This window comes from Gallinula chloropus, assembly GCF_964237585.1.
Source record: "Gallinula chloropus genome assembly, chromosome: 28".
Taxonomy (NCBI): domain Eukaryota; kingdom Metazoa; phylum Chordata; class Aves; order Gruiformes; family Rallidae; genus Gallinula; species Gallinula chloropus.
In genome coordinates this window covers 133,337-158,400 of record NC_140113.1, presented here as the reverse complement: position 1 = coordinate 158,400, position 25,064 = coordinate 133,337, and the positions used below count along the sequence as shown (strand labels likewise).

At 54.1% G+C, this 25,064-nt stretch overlaps 1 protein-coding gene across 1 annotated transcript in view; it reads left to right on the top strand.

The window, feature by feature from the left end:
• Window positions 1-25,064, top strand: part of LOC311201687 (hydrocephalus-inducing protein-like) — a gene marked incomplete at its 5' end in the record, with an annotated part of 39,836 nt that overhangs the window by 4,255 nt on the left and 10,517 nt on the right. The window contains 17 exons of the mRNA XM_084276116.1: window positions 2,247-2,371; window positions 3,754-3,955; window positions 5,367-5,633; window positions 6,176-6,251; window positions 7,113-7,212; window positions 8,254-8,372; window positions 8,659-8,882; window positions 10,975-11,042; window positions 12,429-12,664; window positions 13,472-13,572; window positions 14,579-14,714; window positions 15,136-15,300; window positions 18,832-18,984; window positions 20,129-20,367; window positions 21,288-21,531; window positions 23,765-23,908; window positions 24,406-24,543. Of these exons, the coding sequence (XP_084132242.1) occupies window positions 2,247-2,371; window positions 3,754-3,955; window positions 5,367-5,633; window positions 6,176-6,251; window positions 7,113-7,212; window positions 8,254-8,372; window positions 8,659-8,882; window positions 10,975-11,042; window positions 12,429-12,664; window positions 13,472-13,572; window positions 14,579-14,714; window positions 15,136-15,300; window positions 18,832-18,984; window positions 20,129-20,367; window positions 21,288-21,531; window positions 23,765-23,908; window positions 24,406-24,543 (2,737 nt within the window). The remainder of the gene's footprint in view (window positions 1-2,246; window positions 2,372-3,753; window positions 3,956-5,366; window positions 5,634-6,175; window positions 6,252-7,112; window positions 7,213-8,253; window positions 8,373-8,658; window positions 8,883-10,974; window positions 11,043-12,428; window positions 12,665-13,471; window positions 13,573-14,578; window positions 14,715-15,135; window positions 15,301-18,831; window positions 18,985-20,128; window positions 20,368-21,287; window positions 21,532-23,764; window positions 23,909-24,405; window positions 24,544-25,064) is intronic.

Genomic DNA, 25,064 nt, shown 5'->3' with positions numbered 1-25,064 from the left:
ATTCATCTGAGCATGTAGAGGCCAGCTGATGGGCCTGTATCCTCTATGTTTTATCTGTGCAGGTTGAACTTGTGGTTTAGTTGATGCAACTTCTCTTTTCTGGCCTGAGCAAAGTCAGGCTCTTGCCCATTCACAAACCAGCTCAGGTGCCACCGTTGCCCAATCTGCTGTCCTGCTTGTGCCACTTGTCTTTGCCTCCCCTCTGTGGGTTCCCTTCCCTGGCACCAAGCGTAGAACTTTCTGCTCTCCCCATTAGGGTGCTTTTGCAGCCCATCTCCCATCCTTAACTGTTCCTCACAGTACTGAGAGCTCAGCTCGTGCATCTGGTCACATCCTGGTGATGTTCCCTGCCCGGTCATCGTTTGTCCGAGGACTTGGCTGTTTTCTGTTCTGCTTTTTGCTCCAGAGAGGAGCTCGTCAGTGAATGTGTGGGGCCAATTCAGCATCTTCGATAGCTTCCAGAAAACGTGGTCGCATTTTGGCCATGATTTGACTGCTTTTTCATGAAAAAACCCCAGCCAGCCCCCCCAGCACTGCCCATTCTTCAGTGTGCTCTGTGCCTGCCCTCCCTCCGCAGCAGGGCCGTGCCCAGCCCCTAACCGCAGCGCTTGGGAATAAAAATCCCAGGAGGCTAAATCCAGTAAGTCTCTTCCCATTGCTCTTGTGGTTCAGGCAGGAGAATGAGTTCCTTCTCCGTGACATTGGCAGAGAGAAATGTCATTCCAATAGGTTTAAGATGAAAATGGTGTCTGGGAGCAGACAAGGCGCAGCGCTGCCTTTTCCTGCGGCGATGGACGTTGTGCTCTGCTGTGCTCCAGGGACAGAGAGGGTCGGTCTGGGATTAGATCCCTCTAGGAGTGTCCCCACCCAGCTCGGAAAGCTCGGGAGATGATCCTCCAAGGCAGAGCGCTCAGCGATCCCCTGTGGTACCCATACACTACAGGGAGGTGTGGGGATGCACAAAGACCACCCGAGGTTCTGAAATTAGGGCGGAGGTGTAGGAAAAGGGGGGAAGGGAGGTGCTGAGTGTACCTGGGATTTTTCAGTGCAGTCTGGGATGCTTTGTCCTGAGGGACTGGGTTTGCTGGGATGGTTACGCTGCTTGACTTTGGCTGTTCTACTGCTGCCACAAAGTAGCATGTGCAAAGGTTAAGCCTTTGGGTTTGGTGGGGTTTTCCCTGCTGTAGGTCTGGGTGGACAGGGTGGGGCATTTCAGTCCCCAGTAACTTTGCTGTCTGCCTTGGGGCTGGAGGTAGCTTTTAATGAACTAGGTTCTCCCCAACTCAACTGGTTTTAGGATGCCAATTAAGGCAGCAGTAGACCAAAGAAAGCTTGGCTGTTAGAAGATGAAGGTAGCCCGGGACTCGCAGTATAGTGCAGCCTCCTTGCACGCTGTGTTTACTGAGCATGTGGCTGCCGCAGAGAAGCCAAGGTGGTGCTTTGAGGGCCTGTGTCACAGACTTGCCAGCTTCTTTCACTTGTCAGCTGCCTTTCTGCATTATGTCAGGAGTATGATGGCCCTTGGTATCCTCGTGGGACATAACTTGAGCCCACTTCTGTCAAGATGGGGAAGCTTGACCCCTGGTGAGAGTAAGCAAGCCCTAAATACCAAGGTAGATAATTATCAGAGTGCTTACAGGTCTAGTGTTGCTCTCTTGCTGAAGGGCCATAATGGGCAAGATTTCAGCAGGTCCTGGTGTGAAGGAGTCTCCTGGGTTGGTGTGCCTAGATGAGGTTATAGGAGTTGGGGACTGCAAGGTGCTGCTGGGAGATCAGGCCCTGCGAAACTTCAGACATTGTGCAACAAAGCAAACGGACAGCTGGATGTAGTAAAAGCATGCCAGAAGAAAAGGAGCTATTAACCCCCCTCCAAACCTTCTCTCCTGTCTTTCAGGAGTAGCAGGTTTATAGGTGGCAGAAAAAAAACGGATGTCCCAGGGACATCAGGGTCAAGCTGTGCATGCAAACACCTCTTACCTGCTCTGGGCTCTTCAAAACCCATTCTCTGATGGTATGGTCCAGACTGGAGCCTGGCTGCAGAATCTGGGGGGGATGAAGTCATTTCATACTCTCTGGACTTCGGAGAGCGAGGGTAGCCAGCCGTGTTTCTGACCCCCTGTGTTCTGGGTTGCTGCTGCCAGCTGCTTGTTTGCTCCTCACACAAGCGAGCTGCCGGGAACTAGACTGCAAAAGAGCCCCCAGAGCTCCCACCACAGTCCTGATGAGTGTGTGTGTCTCTGTTGCAGCCCTTTCTCTGTCGATCGCTCCAGCGGTACGCTCGGCATCGGTGAGGCCATGCAAGTAAGAGTGGACTTCCACCCGCTGAAGTCTGGGGATTATTGCGGTTCCCTGATAGTTCACTACGACACAGGTGAGTGTCCTATCTGCAGGTCTGCGTCCTTCAAAGCAGAACAAGGCTGAACTTCCTTTGCAATCTACTTGTAAACCCTTTTGTTTCAAAACCTCTGTGTATTTTGGTGCTTAGAAGGGCAAAGGCTGAGTCTGTCCTTATTCTGTCTGTCTGGTGTCCTGGCCCATCCCCGGGTGTTCCCTGCTGTCAGCACAGTAGCCAGCACCCCACACCCCTGTGACAGTCATCTGCCATCATTGCCTATTGTCCCAAGCACCCAAATTCCCTTGCTGGGTGCTATCCCCCAGCTTTACCTCCAAGAAAAGTGAAAACCAGCTGGTGTTTGGGGGCTGTTAGAGTGCATCCCCCTCAACAGGAAGGAGAATGCTTTGGGAATCTGTTTTCCTGGGAGCTGCTGGGTGGAGGAAGGATGAACCTTGAATCTGGGTGACCGCGTGCGTACGCGCGTGTGATGTTCCATTCCGAACCAGTGCTGGATTTGGTCCTGTAAGCGTAACGTGTGTGGGGGGGTGTGTGTCTCTATGGGATGCTGTCACATGCCCACTGTCCCTTACACACCTCTGTCCCATATGCCGCTTCCCCGTGGTCTTGCTCCAGCCCCTTTTTCTACGCCGCCCTCTAAATCCCACTCTTGACAACATCAGGACTAAAGCAGCCAGGACATGGGGGCTCCTGGGATTTGTCAGGAAGAGACAGGTAGGAAATCTTTACGAGGGTCCGAGGTGCCACCGAAGTGCCATCAGCTTCATAAGTGGCTTTAAGAACAAGTTGAGGGGGGGAAAACTCAAGGAGAAGGTGAGATGTGAAACAGCTTCTGTCAGGATCTTCGTGGCTTTCTTGAAAAACCTGAGTCTTGTTCTCACTGAAGCAGCTGGTTCCTCCCCAGCTTACATGGGGTTGGGTTTCTGCAGTGAAGCTTAATGTTTGCTGCAACTGGGACAAGCCTGTCCCTGTCCCTGCTTGAGCAAATGTAGAGGAAGTCACAGTTCTCCCTCTGCCCGATATTGGGTGGATTGAAGTGGCAGCTCTTCAGACTGTCCTGATCCAGGAGTACGGGCACTGCTTCTACAACACAGGGAAGCTCTTGTCTGCATCCCATCCTGCCATGGGCTGTCGCTTTGCTCCTTGCTCTGCCACCTTCTTTTCTGGCCCACACGCTGCAGGCATCTTTTGGGGGGGATCAGTGAGAGACTGGGAGAGACTTGACACTTGTGGTGGGCCTGGAGGAGATGCTGTGTGAGCTGTGGCTGAGGTGGGACTCCCCTGGGAATGAGGGGTAATAAAAGCTGTAGCCCTTTCTTCTGTGAGCTGAGGCTCGCTGCGTTCCTCGTACTTCCATCGGCAAGTGAGAGGAGTAAAGAGTCCCCTTTGCTTTCTTCCAGGTGAAGACATGAACACACACCTTCATGGAGTGGCTGTAGACGTCAACATCTGTCTGGATGAGGAGCCTGTGACCATTGAGAAGACCTACCTCACGCTGTCGAAGCGCAGATGCGTGGCCATCCACAACCGCAGTGACATCATCGCCCGCTTCCAGTGGAAGGCTTGTGGCACGCAGGAGGAGGAGGATCAGCGGGAGAGAAGGTCCGTTTCAAAGATGCCTTTGGTTAGGTACCCTGCCCAAGGGGAACGCTACCGTCTGGCCTCGAGGTGGGTTGGTGCTTTTAGGACAAGTCAGCCATCCACAGCATCAGGGTGGGTGTCCCTGGGCTTTAGGGTAATGGAGCTGGGTGCTTCCCATCCCAGTTCCATCCACCCTCTGGCTGAGGGTGATGTTTTGGGGAGGAAAGCTTGATTGCAGTGAGTGGATTTCCTCTGAGAGCGAGCTCTGGTGTTTGTGGGAGCTGCAGACTGCTGCGAGCCAGTGGCTCCCGGGCTGCAGAGAGTCTGTGAAGCTTCATTGGCCCAGGAGGATGAGGCCATCTCCTGAATAGGTTTGGGCTGTCCAGGTTTCCAGCACGGGGTGTTTCTGCCTTTCCTTCGAGCCTGGGGAGAGTTTGTAGGTGGAAGGGTCTGCAGGGAAGGAAGGTAGGGCAGCATGGGACTTGGAAGTGCATTTGGGCTTCAGAACCCCCTGTCTTCATGGTGGTGAGAGATGGGGCTGGATCTTCAAAGGACGTCTTTGGGGAAGCTTTGAAAGGCCTCTCTCAGGTGGCAGAGACACACTCGGAGCCCGGGAGGTGGAATGAGGAATGGGAGATTGCACTTCAAAGCTTGGGTGATTTGGGAATCCTTTCTCAGAGTGGGGTGGATGCAGGAGTTAGCGTGACCGTGGAGCTGATGAGGAACCTGCCACAAACTGGAGGCTTTGTGAGGGCTTCTGAGCAAATAAAGGTGAAGGGAATTAGGTGAGAAATGCCTTGAAGGCCAAAAGTAGTTTTCCACTGTTACCTCTTTTTAATTGCACAGTGTGTGACTTGTGTGTGAGCTCAGTGTGTTAAAAGAAAACCTCATGACCTCCTCTTGGTAAAGGAATAGTCCAGGGAAGTGCCCCCTCTCCCCACCTGCCTGTCTCAGACTGGGCCCTGAGTGATGCTCTGCCCCTCAGAAGCCATCTTTTTCCCCAATTAGATTTGATCTCCTGCCAGCTTGTCCCCTAGACACTTCCCAGGATGTTTGGGGATGGTCGTAGCTCCAGGGCCGCTGACCTGCTGTCAGAGGAGCTGTTGAGGTCTTGGATCAGGGAGGATGTTTTCATGGGAGAAAGCAACACAGGACCCCAGTTTGTGCCCCAAGAAGAGCTGGGTCATTGGAAGCTCTGTCCAGGGGTTTGTCCTGCAGGACTCTCTGGGATGTAATGGTGGAATTCCTGTCTGCTGATGGAGGTTGAGTTGAGGGTCGCTCATCTCGGGCTGGCAGCCCCCGCTAAACGCGCAGCGTTGCAGGTCAGCCGTGGAGGAACGTCTGCCCTTGCGCTCTACGGGGAGCTGGCCAACGCAAGGAGTTTTGGTGCTGGTGAGGGCACTCGCCCCAGGCTCTGTCTGTGTGCAGCCAGGAACGGCCAGGACTGCGTTTCCTTTCCAGTTGTGTTTGAATTGAGCCGGGTGACGATCGCCGTGTGGTTTCTACCCCGCGGCCTCGATGTGCTGCATACGGAGCCGTCTGCTTCCCCCCTCCCTGAGTTGTCAGCTGCTGGTTCCTCGTGGCTGTGGGACTGGAGCGTGAAGGGGGACAGCAGTGCACCCGCTCGGAAGTTCTGCTCCCTTCCCATCTCTGGCTTGTCATCCTTCAAGTCCGGGATGATTTTGGCAACTACTCCCAAGTGAGGATTAACTGTGTCAGAGCTCTGAGGAGAAGGGGAAAAGGAAAAAAGCAGGTGGTTTAGGGCCAGGCTGAAGGGTTTGGGCTCAGAGGTGCCAGTCCTGACGTCTTCATCAGGTGATGTTAGGCTTCCTTTCTCACAGCCTCTGTATTTCTGCACCTACCCACTGATTTCACTGGGATGCTGTGGTGCCTGAATGCCGGAGCCCTGGGATCCTCTGGTGGAGGCGGGGTGGGGAGCAGAGGGGCTGTGGTTGTTCCTTACACCTGCGGGTCTGAAAGGGAAGAGAAGACAGTGATGCTGGGAACCTGCAGCCCAGAGCAGGGGTCTGATGCCCTGCCTGGTGATACGCTGCCCTGGTGCTCCTCATCCTCCTCTGCCTCCCCTGAGCATCCTGGGGGTAGGAGAAGCCAGTTTGAGGATGGAGATGGATTCCCCATTGGTTGTGGCAGCAGCTTTGAGCTAGGTCGCTCTCCTGAGGGCTGCTCACTTGTGTAAGACCCCAGGACGCAAGATCACCTTTCCCGCCTCCTCTTCTGCAGCATCCCCGACCAGAGTGCCAAGGTGCAAGGAGAATCCCTGCTTTCCTCCGACGGGATCTTCAGCATTGAGCCAGCGGTAAGTGAGAGCTTTGAAAGCTCCCTTTCTCTTCTTCCTCCTCCTCTTCCTCCCTGAATGAGGTCACTCAGCAGATCCCTGCTTGATGTGCTGGGAGGAAACATTGGGTTTCTGGTGGGGCCGGGAGAGCTGGTGGCAAAAAGCGTTTCCCAACTCGTGATGGGCACCGGGAGCCTAAAGCTGGGCTTTGCTCCCAGGGCTATAAATGAAGAGCTGCCCAAGTGTCCTGACCACGTTCAGAGGGATGGAGCCTTACATGTAAAGGCACACCTTGCACAGGGCTAACGCAGGGTGTGGGACCATGTCAGTTGAGATGCTGACCCGAAGAGCGAAGCGCTCCTCTGTGGGAAGGAGGGCAAATTCAGCCCCCGGAACTTTGTCACTGTGAGGGTGATGGAGCCCTGGAACAGGCTGCCCAGAGAGGCTGGGGAGTCTCCTTCTCTGGAGACATTGAAGCCCCCCTGGATGCATTCCTGTAGGATTTACCATGTGTGACCCTGCTCTGGCAGGGGGTGGGACTGGATGAGCTTTGGAGGTCCCTTTCAGCTCCTAACGGTCTGTGAGTCCGTGACTGGCCAGCACCTCTGAAGCGATCCTGCTGGACTCGCTGGAGTGTGAGCTGGGCTGGTTGCTCCGCTATAGCCCTAATTTAAGAAAATGCCTCTCCCAGGTGCCAGTAAAGGTCAGGGACTGGGAAAGTTTTTTGTAGCTGCTTCCAAACTCCCTTATAAATATTGTTGATCAGTGTTACTGGCTCTTTCCTCTTCCCTGGTGCTCTAAATATCGGCTCATGGGGCCACGGTTGGAACGAAGGGATGTGACGTTTGAAGATAAATGGTTTGCTGTCTGCTTCTGTTTTAGGAGGGAGAGATTTGGCCAAATTGTTCAGCTGAAATTAGTGTGACCTTTAAGCCTGAAGAAGCCAGAGTGTATCAACAAAAGTTCTACTGCGACATCTCAGGTACGGCTCCTGTCCCCTCCTGCTCTTGCCCGTGGTGGGGAGGAGCCTGGCTGAGGTATTATGGTGGGAATTTGGGGAGTTGCTTCTCCCTAGACATCCTAAAGCCCTGTGGTGGTTAGATGCTGCTGCAGGTGGCGAGCCCTGGAGCACCCAGGTGTGGAGCTGTATGTTGGGTGCAGGTGGTGCTGAGCTGCATGAGTATAAACAGCAGATTTTTGTCTTGGGTTGTGTTTTCCTGAGCTTTACACCTTCCTTGAGTGGATTTCAAAGCTCATCTTAGCACATGGGAAGAGATTCAGAGGTGGCGTTGGAAACTCAGCATCACCCCAAATCCTGTGTTCAGTTTGGGCACCTGACTCCAAGAAGGACATGGAGGTCCTGGAGCGTGTCTAGAGAAGGGCAGTGGGGCTGGGGAAGGGGCTGGAGGGCAAATCCTCTGAGGAGCGGCTGAGGGAGCTGGGGGCGTTCAGCCTGGAGAAGAGGAGGCGGAGGGGAGACGTTATTGCTCTCTCTAGCTCCCTGAAAGGAGGCTGTGGGGAGCTGGGGCTCAGCCTCTTCTCACAGCTAAGTAGCGAGAGGACGAGAGGGAATGGCTGCAAGTTGTGCCAGGGGAGGTTCGGGTTAGAAAGGAGGAGAAATTTCTTCTCCAAAAGAGCCATTGGGCATTGGAAGGGGCTGCCCAGGGAGGTGGTGGAGTCACCGTCCCTCAGGAAAGGTTGGATGAGGTACTTAGGGACATGGTTTAGTGAGTAATAGAGGTGGTGGGGGGATGGTTGGGCTGGATGATCTTGGAGGTCTTTTCCAGCCTTAATGATTGTGTGATTGTTTCAGGGTGCAAAGTGATGGCTCAATTAGAAAGCAGCCCAAGGGTTTGGTCAGAAAGGAGAAAGCAGCCCAAAGGCATATCTGCCAAGGGAAGGGTCCTGTACCTTTCCCTGGATCTTCCTGGGCTGATCTCTGCCAGCCCCAAGTCGGAGGCTAGAGCCTGGAAAATGCGGGATCAGAGGGAATTGCTGTTCTGACATTGAATTCTCTCCCCAGGCCGTGAGACCAGGCTGCCCCTGTGCATCCAAGGGGAAGGCATAGGGCCTCAGCTGCGCTCCAGCTTTGAGCGTCTGGACATCGGGGATGTCTTCATGGGAGCAGCACACAAGTACGAGGTGAGCTGTGAGAGCTAGCAGGGCTTGGGCTGGAGCCTGCTGGCTCCTTGTGGGATTTCTGGCAGCTCAGGAGTTGTGAGCAGGGCAGTTCTGTGCCAGCTGGACAAAGGCAGAGGTTCTATGGAGTTATCACTGCTTTGCCTGGAAAAAACCCAAAGGCAGAACTTGTCCCGTTGTATTTCCTTTGCCTTCTGCCTTGCAGGTGTTCATTGTTGAATTAGAAAGCAAATGGGTCTTCTCTAAAGGAAATGTCCTTCTGTGTTTCCATTTTGCCTTCCTGCTGCAGGTGGTGCTGTTTAACAAAGGACTCATCCAAGCTGCCTTCAGCTTGGTTCCTCCAGCTACAGCTCTGGGCTCCTGCTTCACCTTTCTCCCCAGCGAGGGGGAGATTTTGCCAGACGATCTCCAGGTCATCCAGATCTCCTTCAGTTCCACCATCCTGGGGAAGTTCACAGAAGAATTCAAGTTCAATGTGAATGGATCCCCTGAGCCCGTGACCTTGTCTATCAGGTGAGTGGGGAGGTTACAGGAGCTTGGTGGGCACCTCTGGAGTTATCTCTGGGTAGTGATCTCCCACCTGCCTCATTTTCTGGTGAAGCAGAGAGAAAAAGGTGTTGTGGGAGGTCTTGGCATGGGGATGCTAGGTTACGAGCTGAGACCCTTTAACCTTGGCTCCAGTTTGAACCTTGCAACCCAGGGGTGATGACCTTCCTTCCTTCCTACGCCCTCAATATACCCTGTTTAACTCTGAAAGACTTGGGTGCCTGTGGGAAGCACCTTGGCCTTCTTGGTGGAGCTTTCCAGGACACTCTTGGCACGGAGTTTGGCAGCGACAGGTTCCTATCGTGACCCTTTGACACCCCAGTGTGATGATCCTGGGTCTGGAAGTGACTACCCATGCTGGGAAAAGTTTAACTGGAAAGGTGTGGAGATGCCTGCTGCCCAGGGTGGGTACCAGGAGCTGGTAGCTCCTTCCCCCTTTGGGTTGCGGCAGGCGTGTGATGGGCTGTAGATGGGTCTGGGATGGGTCTGTGATGTCCCACGTGAAGGCACAGCGAGGCCAAAAGCACTTTGGAGACCCTTGAGCAACAGGCCAGCCTGGGTGATTTTGTGTTTTATAATCCTCTGTTAAGAATCCACCCAACCTGGGTAGCAGCAGGCTCAGTGTCATCCCTCGCACTCCTGTGTTGGGACAAGGTGTCCTCCCAGCTCCTGTGCAGCGAGTGCTGTGCTGCCTCCTTCCTGCAGCTGGAAAAGCGCCGATGCAGGAGCCTGGGAGCTCTCTGTAGCAAGAACTCGGGCATCATCCTGTGGGCCGGTGCTGGTGCAGAAGATAATGTGCACCAAGCCGAGGAGGGGAAAGAGAAAAGGCTGCTAAGAGAGTCAAAGCTCCTTTCTCAGGCTCTTAGCAGCGGATAAACTTGTCCCAGTGGGTCATAACCATGGGCTGTTGGGATAGTGTGGTGTAGGCAGGCAAGATGTGGGGCTGGCTGTGCCTCCTTGGCCAGCAGCCTCCTGCTAGATCAAGGTAGCCAAGAAATGAAAGGAATCTGCAGTGGGTTTTGCTGGTGAGGCAAGAGAAACCGGTAAAAACAGAACAAGAAGTTTATTGCTTGAAGAGAGAGCGGGGAGTCGGTGTGACCAACTGGAGCTTCAAGACACCCACCCACCCACTCGAGCTGAGCGCCCCGCTCCTCGGGAGGCTTTGAATGCTGGATTGAGTCCCATGCGGAGAACAACTCCCATTTGGATGTGAGCTGGCTGGTGGGATACTGGGCTATGAAGAAGGGAATGAGGATGAGTGTTTGAGCAGTTCTTTGTTATCCTTCCCACTCAGCAAGAACCCCCGAGTCCACTAATGCTGCCATAGATGTGATCGTTCCCAAAACATCCGCGTTTCCCCCCCAGGTGGAGCTGGGCTCGGGTGGCATCAGCCATGAGGTGAATTCATGAATGGTGTGTGGCTCCAAGGGCCGATTTCAGGCAGTGATGGCGAGTTTCAGAGTTTGGAGCTGATTTTAGGGACAGGAGAGGAGGTGTGGTGGGTTCAGGGCCCCGTGTTTGGTTTAAGATGTGTTGTTCTTGGCTGTGTCAGCAGTGAGAAGCTGATACATTCCTGTGTAGAATTGTTGGTGATCTTGTTGTGGTTGGTGGGTGTCTGTGCGCTCCCTAGGATTCTGATAATTGTGTGGATCCAGATCTCCTGAGAAGACGCTCAGCCACTCAATGGAAACGCTGGCTCCATCTGAGAAGAAGGGAACCTGAGGAGGGTTACTCCATTGAGTCCGCTTTTGTGTGGGCATCTCTACCCATGCGTTAGAGATGGGGAAACTGAGTCACGGAGCCATCGCTTGTTTGGGGCCCCTCATTGAGCCAACTTGGGGGCATAGCTTTGCCCTATCCTGCCTGACACTGTGCCCTAAGCCCCATCTGATAGCTGCTGGCCACCTCCTGTCCCCTTGAATGAGGGCAAGGGTGTGAGGGGCTGGTTTGAAACCCGCCGTGGTTCTGACACCGGCTCTTACCCGCCCGAGCAGCAGGGAGAGCTGAAAGCTCTGCAGTTCTCTAACTCAGCCAGTGCCTTGTCTGTCTGTCCTCACAGTGGCTGCGTCATTGGACCAACGCTCCACTTCGATGTGCCTGCCCTCTGCTTCGGTGACGTCTCCTTCGGTGAGTGCGCCCTGGGCTTGGACCGTGGGCCGAGAGGTCCATGCGTTACCGAAACGGGGCGCTTGGAACCTCAGAGCACCCAGAATGTGTGTTCCTCTGCAGCAGCAGCCTTCAGGGTGTTAAAAGCAGGACTGATACCCTTGGCAGCAGAATGGCCGCGAGGGTATCAGTCCCTGAAATGCCCCGGGAATGGGAGATGGGGAAAAAAGGGTGATGCTGGCGGGGGAAAGAAGGGCGGTGCCTGGGAGGGGGAGAAGGGCGACGCTGGGGTTGGGGGAAAAGGGAGACGTTGGAGGGGGAGAAGGGTGATGGAGCTGTGAACCAGCCTGAAGCTGCTCTGGATAAATGTTGGGAGGACAGGAGCCATTCAGTCCCCTGAGCCTTAGTGTGAAATGTTAATTAGTGCTGGGAGGGCACCTTGTTATCACCTACCCCATAATATGCCCAAGCCATAGCTCTGCGCAGAGCTCCTTCCCTGTGTCCCCCCACCCCGAAAGCCCAGTTCTGCTGAGCCAGCAGCGCTGGTGGCTGAGCATCCAGAGCTCCATTGAAATGCAGGTTCTGGTTCTCCATCTCTGCCTCACAAAAGGCTTTTTACTGAGATGAGGTGAAGTTTTTAATGGGAAATCAGTTGTGGATTGATGGAAGGGCCATTATCGAGATGGGCCAGCCAAACCAGATGTCTTCTCCTGGGCTGGTCTCCTGCCTCTGCAGAACATCCCCACTGAGTGGGGTTATGCCACTGGTGCGGCAGGGAAAGCTGGTGTCAGAGCTTTTTGAGCAGTAATGAGACGTCGCCGTTCGTTAGGGAAGGTGAGACACGGCTTCTGCTGATTTCTCAGCCAGTGTCAGGCTCAGCTCCTGCCAAGTGGGCTGCAAACCTTCACGTGCTCCATCTGGTCACCCTGAAACAGGAGATGCCGTAAGGCTCCAGCTAACAAAACTGCATCAGAGGGCTTTGCATCGGGCTGTAGCTCCCCATTTCATCCATCCCTGCTTTTACTGCAGCTTCTCCTTGGTGCCAACCTGCTCTTCCGTATTGCAAACCACGGGGGGTGTTCATGGGGAGTTTTACGGATCCGATTCTGGGAGTAAATGCTCTGTCTGGCTGCTCACTCTTACGTGAGACGTAACCGGTGCTGGTGTCGGGGCAGCTGAGAGAGAAAAACTGATGGCTTTGGGCATCAGAGCTGCCAAGGAGGGATCTCCATCACCAGCCTGGCACAGAGCTTCCATGGCAATTAATTCCTTGCTGGGCTTCTCAATTAGCTGCAGTTGAGATTGAAGAGAGCCAAAGTCCAGGCGCAGTTTTACCGTGAGAGGCTGTTCAGCCCAGGAATGGTGGGATAACGGGGGCATAAATCCCTCTGTGTGTCTCTTCCCCAGGCTTCCCTCACACCTTGTCGTGTCGCCTCAAAAACACCTCCTTGGTGCCCATGACTTTCCACCTTCGCATCCCCGGGGACGGCTCGGGAGGGCCCAGCGTTACCAGTGCTGCTTGGCTGTCGAACAACGATCCTGAGCCCTGGAGATGGGGAGTTGAAGGTTCCATCAGGCCGTCCGAATTTACCATCAAGCCTTGCAGCGGGACCATCCGCGCCCTGGGATCCAGGAATATCAAGGTGTGGGGAGAATCCGTCCGGCCGTGCTTCAGCAGATGGAGCTGAAGCTTCACTGGTGGGGAGGGTCCGGGGGGGCTTTAGTGATGGGAGGCAGATAGATGCACTTGTGTTGTCTGGGTTGGTCCGGGATGTTTGTGAAGGGGCATCGGTTTGTTTCCAGAACCATCCGCTGAGCATCCTGTGCCCTATGGTCAGGTGCGGAAGCCACGTGTGTGCTTGAGCGCTGCGTGGAGCTGTGGCTTTGGCTTAACCGTGGGCAGAGGAAGGATGAGGACAGCGGGTGGCCATTAGAGAGATGCCCTTGTGTAAAGCAGTTTGCTTTTCTTCCCGGACTTGTTTTCCCTCTCCCAGTGAGCAGAGGAGCTGCATTCACTGCAGCCATCCCTAGGGGGGGCTGAAGCAGCTCTGCCAGGTGTGACCTGCACCCAACTTCTGGGGCCCTTGGCATTTGGCCCTGGCTGTAAAGCTGAACTCGCTGGGTTTGAGGCAATGCATTGCCCCGGGATTTACGCTGTTGTAGCTGAGATTAGAACTGAGATTAATTTTAATACAGTGGTGAGCAGAGCAGTTGTCTGATTAGGCTTTAATTCAGCTTACACACACCCTGTTAACCACACAGGGTGTTGAACCAAGCAGATGCTGTCAGGAGACCTTTATTGCTCTCAGACTCTGCTCTACACATGGAGCAGCAGAAGGATTAGGGGAAAATCCTTCTCCTTACCATGGAAGGAGAATCAGGGGACGCCACACACGGAACGATAGTTTTTGGGGGTGGTGAAGGTCTTTGATGCTCTTCTCTGTCACCAGGTCACCCTGTGCTCCAACACCGTGAAGAAGTACAAGCTGGCGCTGGTGGTGGATGTGGACGGTGTCGGCAAGGAGGTGCTGGGGCTGCTCCTCACAGCCAGGTATCGGCGCTTTCCTTTGCGGCGTGTCCTCTCTCCTGGTGCATCGTCTCTCCTCCCCTCACACAAAGGCCAGCTCCAAACGAGAAGTATTACTTAATGAGCTCGTTAAGCAGGGCTTTGAAAGCAGCCAGTGTTGAGGAGCATCTGTGCTCACCAGACAGGCACAGCCCCCAGCCTTTTCCTAATTATATTAATTAGATTAATTATAGACCTATTTCTTTGGTGGGTGAGGTGTAACAGACTTTCAAAGGGCTGTCTCTCTCCTCCTTCCTGCAAGCAGTCAGTGGGGGAACTGTGTCTGTGTTGCCACCAAAGCACAGTTTTCCTTTGGGATGTGGGAAGCAGCCTGGTGTCTGTCTGGCTTAACAAAGGCACGTGCTAATGGGGAAGGGGCTTAGGGCAGGACTGGTGCAGGAAAAATAACAGTAAGATCTTCCGAAGGAGAAACAGAGTCCTTGATGCTGAGGAGAGCTCAGGTTTTGCTGCTTCCCTCTGGTCCTTTTGAGCATGAATGTTCTCACACTTAAGCTGGAAGTCATCCCTGCTGCAGCCAGGCTGGATCCCGCTGTGCTGTGGGTGTTGGTGTCATTACCAGTAGGATGCAGCTCACTGGTGCTTTTCCACCGTCTGGTCAGTGTCTGGGCTGTGATTTTCTTTTTAACAACCACCCACTGCGTAAGGCAGGGGCTGGCTCGGACCTTCCATCGCCACAGCAAGCAGTTGAGGCTCTTCAGGCCCCTTTTCTGGAGAGGAGGGAGTAGTTTCTGCTGAGATACTGGGCCATACTGCACCAATCCTTGGTGGGAAGGTTCCTCCAGAGCTCAGGGCTTGCTGTGGGAATCAAAGGGAATACAGGAAGCTGAAGGCGATTTATTGCTGTCGGGGTAATACATGTCTGTCTGACAGTGACAAATGTGTTCCGCTCCTCTGTGCCCTATTCAAGGAGGAAACAAATTCTACGTTCTCTCAGTATCTCTAATTCCCTTTGGGACATCTCTTTGCCTAGATGCATCGCTCCTGAGCTGGAAGTGCGGGACCCCACTGTGACATTTGGCCGGTGCTTCCTAAACTTCCAGTACGAGCGGCCGCTGACCCTGGTGAACAAGAGCCGCGTTCCAGCCTGCTACAGGCTCCTTCCTCAGGTTTGGCATCGCATCTGCCCTCAAGAGTTATCCAGGGGTTTATTAAGGGGATGAAAAATAATAACAAAGGGGTGGGGTAAGACCTTGCTGGTTTATATTCAGATGGGTTCTTGTTTTCAGCAAAGCTTTGGGTGTAGAAGAACCGCGCCCCTCCCCCCCCCCCCCCCCCCCCCCCCGACTATAGACTTTGGGAAGAGGTTTGTATTCTAGTCTTTAGGTTGATTTTATGCAGGGTGGTGAAAAGCTGCTGTGAGGAGGCTGCTGGCATGGGTGTGTATGCCTGTGGGTGCAGCAGCTTTTGGACCCCCTTGGGATTCAAAGCCCATCCCGCTCTCCTAGCTGGGTTCCAATGGTAGATGTTAAGGAGTGCAGGTTTCTTCGGAGGTCGCTCTGAATTTGGGTTTGATTCTGTCTCTTACAGAAGCACAAGCAGGGTGATGCTGTGCTGTACTCCAGCCCCATGTTCTCTGGGATCATCAAGCCTTACAGCACTGTCAGGGTCCCGTTGGTGCTGGAAGCCCAGAAGTTGGGACATCAGTCTGCTTCTGCTGTGCTCGCTGTGCTTGGGAACAAGAAATCCCCATTGGTGAGTCCTCGAGGTTCCTAATTCCAGGGATCCTTCCCGGGGCTGCAGTACGCAGCCAGGGTGGACAAGGAAAGGGGTTCGTGGTACAAGCAACAGTCAAGGTCTAGAGGAGAGGAAGGCTGGTGGGACTTCTTGGGCAGGTGACAGTCTGAGAGTCCGATGTGGCACATAATTACAGATAGGGGAGACAGGATAACGAGCGCAGTCTGCAACCCAGCATGGTCCCTGGAGCTGAGACTCTGCTGCGTGATTAGGTGAGCAGGAGCTGCTGCTTCAGAGCAGGAACTTTTGTTCAGGAGGGCACTGGGACAGCCTGTGTGAGAAACCACGCTGAGAGCTTGGCCCATCACGTCGAGAAGTATCTGTCTTATCTCTGCGTAAAGCCCTGTGCATCTCCACACCCCTGGCATCTGCAAGGCAGGGACTCTTCCTTTTTCCAGCACAGGCTTGGAAATGGTGAAGCATTCCTGACGATGTTTCTGGAGCCTCCTGAAAGATGCTGTTAGCGTTCAGGCATGCACAGCAGCAGCAGTGACAGCAAGATGTAGGCAGGAGAATGCCTTGTGTAGTGTCCTGGCTTCATCTAGCTGAAATCTAGAACAAATGTAGTTAATTAAATTTAAGTTTAGAATGATATTAACTTTGGAAGCGGCTGTTTCAGGATGTCTTGCCATCTCTCTGAGCATGAAGTAGGATGCTACAGGAACCTTAAGCTTTCTGTACCCGAAAGGGAGGCTGGCCTTTTGAAAGCAGGCTGGGGATTGAAACTGTCATTAAAAGAGATGGAAACAATGCTGCTCAATCCCTGGATGCCAGGGAACATCTCAAGCCTGGCCTTTGTGGCTGTGCTGGTAGGAGAGACAGGCAAGCCTGAAGTGGGACAAACCAGTTGCTTGGGCGTAGATGTGGTGTTTCCCTGGAAAAGGGGGATTTCTGCCCTCTAGAACCAGCCTGCTGTTTAACTGCAGTTTCCTTGCAAAGCTTTTCTCCTTGAGCTAACAGCTTCTGGGTTCAAAGCTTCACCTTGCCTAAAGTATTTGCCTTTGGAAGTGAACGTCATCTTCATTTTCCTTGTGCTTCAGCTGGAGGATCCCAGCTCTCCCTGGCAGGGGGTTGAGTGGCTCCACAAGCCCGTGAAGTCGGTCTTTAACATGCAGCATTTACGCTCCCTTGCCGCGAGCGCCGGTAGAGGCTTCCCTGGGTGTACTGAGCGCAGGGATGGGAGTTTCTGGCCGTGGGGCGGCATTCTCCCTGTTTCCTATAGTCTAAGCAGAGTAGTGGATTCATCTGAAGTTTTCTGGGCTAGCAGAGCATCAACTTGCACATGCTGCACTGGTGGCAAATCCTCCCCATAGGGATCCTGTGACCTCAGCCTGACCCCGGGGGAATGGCTGCAGTGCGTCACGATGGAGCAGAGCGCGAGCTGGCTCTGAAGTCACCCCGTCAGCGCGGATACCGAGTCTGCGGCCGCACCTTGCATTGCGTTGAGTCCCTCTGGGTGTCTGTCGCTTGGTGTTGGGCTTGCAGTGGCTGCGTGCCAGCTTTGGTGTGGTGTATTCTGTCATGCTCTGTGGGAAGGAGCTGGTAAAACCCAGACCTGGGGTTACTGGTGGTCACTTGGACCACGGCTGTCTGCCAGGGACAGATGCTCTTCTTTCCTAAAGGATCTACCGTGACGTTATGGTACCCAGAAGCAAAGCCAGAGTGGTGCTGGGGTTTGTACGTGCAGCAGTATTACCCAGAGCAAAACTCCCGTCGCCTTTCACGGGTGTCACATTGCTCGTCACGCTGTTGAACAGGGTTTTTCTTTCCCCCTTTAAGAAGACAGCAGATGAAGAGTTTCGTTGGCTTTTTAATAAGCCTTCTCCTTGGTGAGGATTCATTGTGTTAGTGCACGTTCCCTCGTTAAAACCAGCTAGCCTGAGCATCTTCCAGATGTTATTGTGTCCACCTCCAGAGGGCTCTGCCCTGCCTTTGCTGCTTCCACCCCACTGCCACTGGGAAGCCAAGGCAGCTGGTGAGACACAGCTCTTCCCTCCAGCTCCTTCTTCCTGGCAGCTCTGGGCAAGCATCAGTAAGACCTCAGCTCTCCCTACCTCCCTCCTCCCGGAGCGATGAAACATCTATCATCACACAGCTTTAGCTTCCTATTTTTGAGGTACCAGCCTTGGTACGTGGCTTGTTGGGGGTTTTTTGGCTCTTGCACAGTGCGCTGTCAAGAGATGAGTGTTTACAGACGCTGCTCCTTCTGCCTGAACTGGACTAGTGATTCTGACAGCTGTCAGTGCCTTTTCCTCGAGTGGGCCATCGTTAAAGGTTTTCCATCACAGAGGCTGGTTTGTCCTGAGGTTAAATCCCACTCTGTGTCCTCTGGTGAATCACACAATGATTGTCAGTGCTGGGAGTTCTGTGTGTTCGGGTTCTGTTGAAAGGTTGAAGTGTTCTTAGGAGCTGGGCTTGTTCAGCCTGGAGAAGAGAAGGCTTTGAGGGGACCTCATTGCAGCCTTCCTGTCCCTGAAGGGAGCAGAGGAACAGGAGGGAATCAGCTGTTCCAAAGGGCAGACACTGGCAGGACAAGGGGGATGGAGTGAAACTGAAGGAGGGAAGGGTTAGATGAGATATCGGGGGAAGTTCTTTCCAGAGAGAGTGGTGAGGGGCTGGAAGGAGCTGCCCAGAGAAGGGGTGGGTGCCCCATCCTTGGGAGTGTTCAAGGGAGTGTTGGATGGGGCCCTGGGCAACCTTGTGTAGCTCCAGGCGTGGAGGTTGTTGGCCCTGCCTGTGGCAGGGTGTTGGAGCTCTCTGGTCCTTGAGGTCCCTTCCAAGCCAGACCGTTCTATGATTCGGAACTGGTGAAGTCCAACCAGAGCAGATGAAGTTCCCTGGTTTTTAGCGCTGTGAGAAGGTGGCTCAGCACAGGAACCCGTCTTCCTCCTCCTACCATGGCCTTTACAAGAAGAAAACTTGGAGGGTCTCAGGCTCTGGAGAGAAAAGCAATCCTGCTTGAGGGACAGAATGAATAATGAATCTCTTGTTCCTGTAGTACTGGGAGTGCCCAGAGGCAGCACCGAGAGGCAGCCAACGGACGTGATCTCTGCTGCCAAGAGCCTGCTTTGCTGGGGGCTCGCGCTGGTTTTCAGGGGGCAGCTTTGTGGGGGATGCGGAAGAAGTTACCGGCCAAGTGTGGCTGTCTGGAAGTCCTAGAGGACAGTTTGGGGCAAGATCCAGCGGGAAAAGGAGCGGGAGCAAGAAAAGGGGCAGGAGCAGGCATGGGGTAGAGGAAGGAGAGCTGAGCAAGGGGGAAAATACAAGTGTGGGGAGCTGGTTTTCTTTATCCCCCAGTAACAGGGGCCTGTGGCTTCCTGATGGGATCACTGTAGATCCCACACTTGCTCCAGGCCTTCTGCATCAGTGTTACAACACCTCAAACGACCGACAGCCGTAATCACCCTCCAGTCTAGGGGTGCCCTGAGAGCCATCTCTTCTTTAAACTTTCCCTTGCCTTTGTTTTTTTAATCTTCCCTACCTGGACAGGACATCAGCTTGAAGGCCGTTGGAGAGGGACCAGTTGTCCACGTGTATCCCAGCAAGATCGATTTTGGCGATATCCAAGTTCTGGCGGACGCTTCTCGCACTCTCTACCTCTCCAACCAGAGTGTTATCCCTGCGTCCTTCCGGGCAGAGGTGGTAAGTATCTGTGGGGATATTTCCCTACAGAAATGATGGCTCCATAGCAGCCTGGGACTTGATTTTTGCACGTGATGTTTCCATGTCGCTATCTGAGAGAGCAGCAAGGTATTCCACCGCAGCGCAGCAAGAGAAGCCCAGCACTGGGGGACCCCTCAGGGAGGCAGGGAGTTTTCCTGGATGGTTGAGCAGAAATTGATGCCAGGTCCTTTCCACAAGTTCTGGCTTTACATTGTGGGAGGTGTTTTGCTCTGAGCTGTGTATTTGGAGCTCTGAGATGAAGAGAAGCCCGTAGCCTTTTTCTCCTGAAAGGAGCATGGGTTTCCTGATCATCTCCCTGCTCTCTCTGCGTCTGTTTCAAGCTCCTCCTGGTGATGGAGACCATTGCTCTGCTGCCAGCTTGCTCCCTGTGAATGTGACTTTAGAAGGACTGGGGGGTCCAGTGCCCTGATCGCCCCATCTGTAAAGGGCAATCTGGAATAAACAAGAGGAAGAGAGAGGAAGCTGGGGCCGTGCCCACAGGGCACAGCTGGCAGGTTTCTTCCTGCTTGTTTCTTCATTGCCCCTCTGTAAACATTCAGAGCTGGATTTCCCGAAGCAGAGAGTGCCAGGGCACCTCACTGCGGCTGATGATCAGTGGGAACGGAGTGCTTCAGTCCTGGGGGGGCTGTTGGGAAGCACTGCCCAACTCTTGGGGAAAGAAGACTTTGGGCATCAGGATTTTGCTCAATCCGTTTGGCAGAGTTTATCCTTCAGGCTCTCGGCCATATCCCCCGGCTGCGTGGCTGCTGCAGTGGGGTTTGAGCAGTCCTGGCCTTGAGCCTTTGTGCAAACCCGTCTGTGGGGAAGCCAGGAGAGATGCAGCTTGCCTTGGTGTGCTCTCCCAAGGGGAGGCTGGAGGGGAATAAAGCTTCTCCCGAGGATGAGCATCCCTTGGGCTGGGCAAAACAGGGTTAAAGAAGTGGGTCCGTTAAAGGAGGGTGCAATACAAGCTCCAGCATAGTTGCTGTTTCCAGACGCTTGGATTTAGGGAAACGAAGCCTTTATGGATTTACCCTCATGTCTTTAGTCCTTTCTCCTGCACCCCAGAAGAGAGCAGGGTCCGTGGTGTCCGTGCTCACTTAGCGTCTGCCGTGTCTTACAGGCTGGCAAACGCTCGCGCTGCAGGATTGAGCCCAGTAAAGGAGTGATCCCCCCCGAGACCAAGGTGGCTGTGACTGTCATAGCAAACTTGGATGACATTGAACAATTCAAGGACAAGGTGATCGTGTCCATAGAGAACAGCCACAGCTACAACGTCCTGATCCGGGCTTTCGGCATTGGCACCACCATCGTCACGGACAAACCACTTGCTCCGGAGCTCAACTTGGGCCCCCACTTCAGGTAAGTTATCTCTCTGCTCCGGGCTCTGCCGTGGGCCCAGCAAGGAGGAGTTCTGCTGAAATCCTTGGGGCCGGTTCTCCTCCAGCACTCCAAGTTCTGGCTCGGTGCCACTGAAGCCCCAGGAACTCCTTTAGAAATGTTTTCTGGGCGGTTTTCAAGTTGTTAGATTCCCTCAGAAAGCCACTGAGCCAGACACCAGTTGGGAAATGGTTCCCAACTTGCCCTGGGTCAGAATCCATGTATTTTCTGGCTTGATGGAGTAAAGATTTGGAAGAAAACAGCAGGTTCCAGAAGCCTCCAGCAGGGAAACGTGACATTACAAGTAGAAACACAGTACACAGTACTTTTGCAGTAGCCTTGCTGGCTTCTTCACTGGCTGTGGAGTATCGTCTGGCAGCGGGAGAGAACCTTGGCAGTAGCTTGTTAGCAACTCCTTGGCTAAGTTACCAGCACTGTTTGGTTTCCCTTCTGCCCCAGGGAGTCCGGGAGGAGCAGCAGAATTTGTCTTTGCCCTGTATCATCTCTGAGCTTGCTGTCTCTCTCCTGTCCCCTGCCAGGCTGCTCTCTATCAGATGTAGATACTCTTTCCTCCCTTCTCCTGCCTGTTTTCCTTGCTGTCTCTTCCGCCAGCTGCCACAGCACGGAGCAGCCATGGTGGCTGCAGGACCGGCCCTGAATGGAGGAGAAGTCTCCTGAGGTTGGGTGGGTTGGTCTGCGCAAACAGACCGGCTGCTGGATGCTGATAAACTTAGGGGCAACCAGGGTCTGGCTCTTGGTGTAACTTTGAGCTGGGTCAGTGTTTTTGGAGGTGGATTTGTTGCTGGGTGAGTGGTCAGATAAGGCCAGCGGGGCACTGAAGCCAGGTGGGTGCTGGGAAGAGGCAGTTCCTGAGCCATTTTCCATCTCTGCTTCTCTTCTAGCCTACGTCCCTGTTGTTACCGCTTCAAGATAACAAACGCAGGACGACGCATCCATCATCTCTATTGGAGAATGGAAGGTTCCCCCCCATCTCCCCGTCGTGATTGTCTCCCTGCCATCCAAACCAAGGGCAAAGGTTCCTCCAGACCTGCCAGTCCCGTGTTTAAGATTCAACCTCTGACAGTGGAGCTGATGCCAGGCCAGACTGTGGAGATGACTCTGGAAGGCTCCTCCAGCACTCCTCAGGTGAGGTCCCCCCCGGGTGCTGAGCTTTCCCCATCGCATCACCTCCACTGGGGCTTCTCCTGCAGCCCCTTGACTTCTCCCTGGGAAGATGAACAAGTGCTTTCAAGAAAATATCTCAACGCCCCGAGTGACCATGTCAGCACCAGTTGCACTCCTTGCTGGCCACCATCAGTTCCCAAGGGTTTTTTTTGGGGTGTTTCTATAGCTACCATCAAGCCAACTTGCCCATACCAAAATAGGGGCTGAAGGAACAGGGGCAAACGGTGGGTTACAGGGAAGGAAGGGCAGAGAAAATAAGTTAGGCTTAGCCTAGGAGCAAAGGCAGGGAGTGGATTGAGAAACCGCGAGGTAATTTCTCTGGGGGAAGCAGGGAGTAAAACAAAGGCCCTGGGAAGGGAGGGGAGCGTCTGGGAGCAGCGTTTTTTTCCCTCTACAGACAAACATGGGCAGAGGGCTTGCTTAGAGCCCAGTCCTGGAGGAGAAAAACGAGCCCAGCGCAGCAGCCAGAATGGTGGGAGTGATGTTCTCCATGAGGGAAGCTGCTCCCAGGGATCATTAGAATTGACAGTTCCACTTGTATCAGTATTCCCAGAACAGCTCACCCCAGGCTCTTGGCCGGCCCCGTGTCCCAAGGGCGGTCAGGTCCGGCAGCACCCTTGGATGGCAGCTCAGAGCGGGGGTAGCTCAGCGGGATCACTGTGTCGTCTTCTTCCTGGCCCCTTCTTTCCAGGGGAAGCTCTGCAGAGGAGCTGCCAGCTAAGCCTGGGGCGCATTCCCTCGCTCCAGGCCCACTGGGCACAGATGTTTAGGCGAAGGTGGAATAAATCTGCATGAAGCTCCTGCTGTGTTTTGAAAGGTGTTTTGAAAGGGTTGCCTCGGCGGAGGCTCCAAGATGTGATTCCCGGCTCAGTTGGTTGTGGTGGGACTGTCCCCGTGCAGTTGTGAGTCCCGAGGTTTTGCTGAGGTGGAGAAAAAGGTCCAAGAAAGAAACTAAAATGCTTAGGGCATTGGAGAGGGTGTCTTGCCTGGAAATCTTGAGAAGGGCACTGGGAAGCCCTGTGAAGGGCACCTGTGAGGCAAGAGCATGGGGAGCAGATGTAGCTTTGGGTCTTGAGAAGTTGGTACTCTTGAGGTTGGTCAGAAGCCCAACTCCCTGCGGTGCACGTAGAACCCAAGAGTTGTGAAGGCTGTAGGCTCCCGGGAGGAGTTGGCTTGTGGAGCTGTACCAGAGGGGGAAGAGTGCAGAGAAGGGCAACCAGGCTGGTGAAGGGGCTGGAGGGCAAATCCTACGAGGAACGGCTGAGGGAGCTGGGGATGTTTAGCCTGGAGAAGAGGAGGCTGAGGGGAGACCTTATCACCACCTACAACTACCTGAAGGGAGGTTGTAGAGAGGTGTGCGATGGTCTCTTCAGCCAGGTGACAGAAGATAGAACAAGGGGAAATGACATGAAGCTGTGCCAGGGCAGGTTTAGATTGGATATTAGAAAAAAATATTTTACTGAAAGAGTTGTCAGGGCCTGCAACAGGCTGCCCAGGGAGGTGGTTGAGTCACCATCCCTGGATGTGTTCAAAAAAAGGGTAGATGAGGTACTTAGGGATATGGTTTAGCATAGGATGGGAATGGTTGGACTCGATGATCTTCAGAGGTCTCTTCCAACCTTGTGATTCTTGTGATTCTTGTGAAGAGTGGAGGGGGAGGAACCTGGGGAAGTAGAACCATGAGAAATCAAGGGAATGGGTTACCCAGCAAGGCTGTGTAAGCCCCTGGATCCCTGGCAGGGTTCAAGGCCAGGTTGGATGGGGCTTTGGCCTGCCTGGTCTAGGGAGGGTGTCCCTGCCCATGGCAGGGGGTTGGACCTAGATGATGTTTTCCGGCATGATGATCATGCTGAGCAGCAGGGCACATCGTGGCGATAACCGTTTGCGGGGGGAGGCGGATTATTCCAGTTCCACCTGACTTTGTGGGTGCCTTTTGTGGACGTTGGGGTGTAGCACTAAGGATTTTGGGAGAGCAGAATAAGTAGGATGGAGCATGAAGAGAGGACTACCAAGGAGACCAGTGACTGTAGCTTTATGGCAGTGTAATAGTTGTGGAGGGTTGATGGCCAAGATCCCATGGCATGGGTTTATCCAGGCTATCAAATTCCTTCTGTGTCCACGGCTTGCAAATTCCATGGTGTTTTCTGGGCTCCCTGCTGGCACTTGGTGGGTGACGTGTGACTCTTGCCCACAGGTAGTGAAGGAGCGGCTGGTGTGTCATGCCAACGTGGGGAACCAGTTTGGGAAGAGAAAGATAATGCAAGTGGCTGTCACGTGCGAGTTCATTGCTCCCACCCTGCAAGTGTCGCCCAGAGCAATGTCTTTCCGGGTGGAGAAGGTAGGTCTCTGGGTTGGGTCCTGGTGTTTAGTAGCATGGCTGAGGACTGAAAGCCCACGGAGGGGTGTGATGGCCTTCAGGGAAGGAAGTTAAACATCTTCTCCAAGTCCTCAGGGCTTTGCCATTGGTTTGAGCAGGACCAAGCTATTGCCATCAACACTGAGATCATTATTTCTCCCCTGTGGGGTTGGGGACCATCTCTCCAGCTCTATTTTGCCTGTGTTGAGCTGGAGGCAGAATCGAGCTGCTGAGCCCATGGCCAGGTGTGTGGGACCCACAAGAACAGCATGGGCCTCTCACAGCCATCCTCCTGTGTTGGGACTGGGGCGGGAGAGCAGGTCGCTGTGGCCGAGCGATGCCAAACGCCCTCCTCACCCCCCAAACCCCCCGTGAGGTGGTCTGTGAGCAAAGCGACCGTGTTTTTAGAGGTGGGACTGCTTAACTTCACCGAAGGGCGGTGACTCACCCCCCTCCCTGTTTTTTCCCCTTGTCTTTAGCAACCCAGCGATGTCCTGAGCCTTCAGTACAAGCCTCTCTCTTTAAAAAACACCTCCTCCCTGCCGCTCAGCATCGTCCTGATGGTAGAGCAACCCTTCTGGGTCTGCAGTGCGTCCCAGCAGCCCCTGACAGACCAGGTGAGCAGCCCCAGACCTTCCCGCTGGTGGGGTTTGAAGAGGGAGGGGGGTGGGGGTGCGTTTCCGTTGGGAAGCCCTCCAGGAGAGGTGGTTATTCCTTTGAATTGGCAGTCAGTTGGCATGAACAGCATCAGGTTTGAAAAGCAGAGAAAATACCACCTCAATTGGGGAAATACCTCCTGGCTCTAAGACAACTCGGAGCAGGAACCTAGGTGTGGGCCAACCGTGAGGTGAAGGTGTCTCTTGGAAGCCCTCCTTGGGTGACCTGAAGAGCTGCTTGCTCTCTTTGAGGGCAGCTCTGCCCTTGGGAAGGCCGAGGCGCTTGTCACCTGCGCTGCTGGCGGTGGGAGGTGTGAGACATGGGCTCTGCTAGAGACATGTTGGAAGCACGGCCACCGTTGCCATGCAGGTGATGAGCCCTCTCCAGGCTGAGGGCACAGTGCCCTAGGGCTCATGTTGAGTGTGAAGACAAAGGGGTTCCTCTAGAGTCAGGGCACGCCAGGATTTATTTCCCTCTTCCA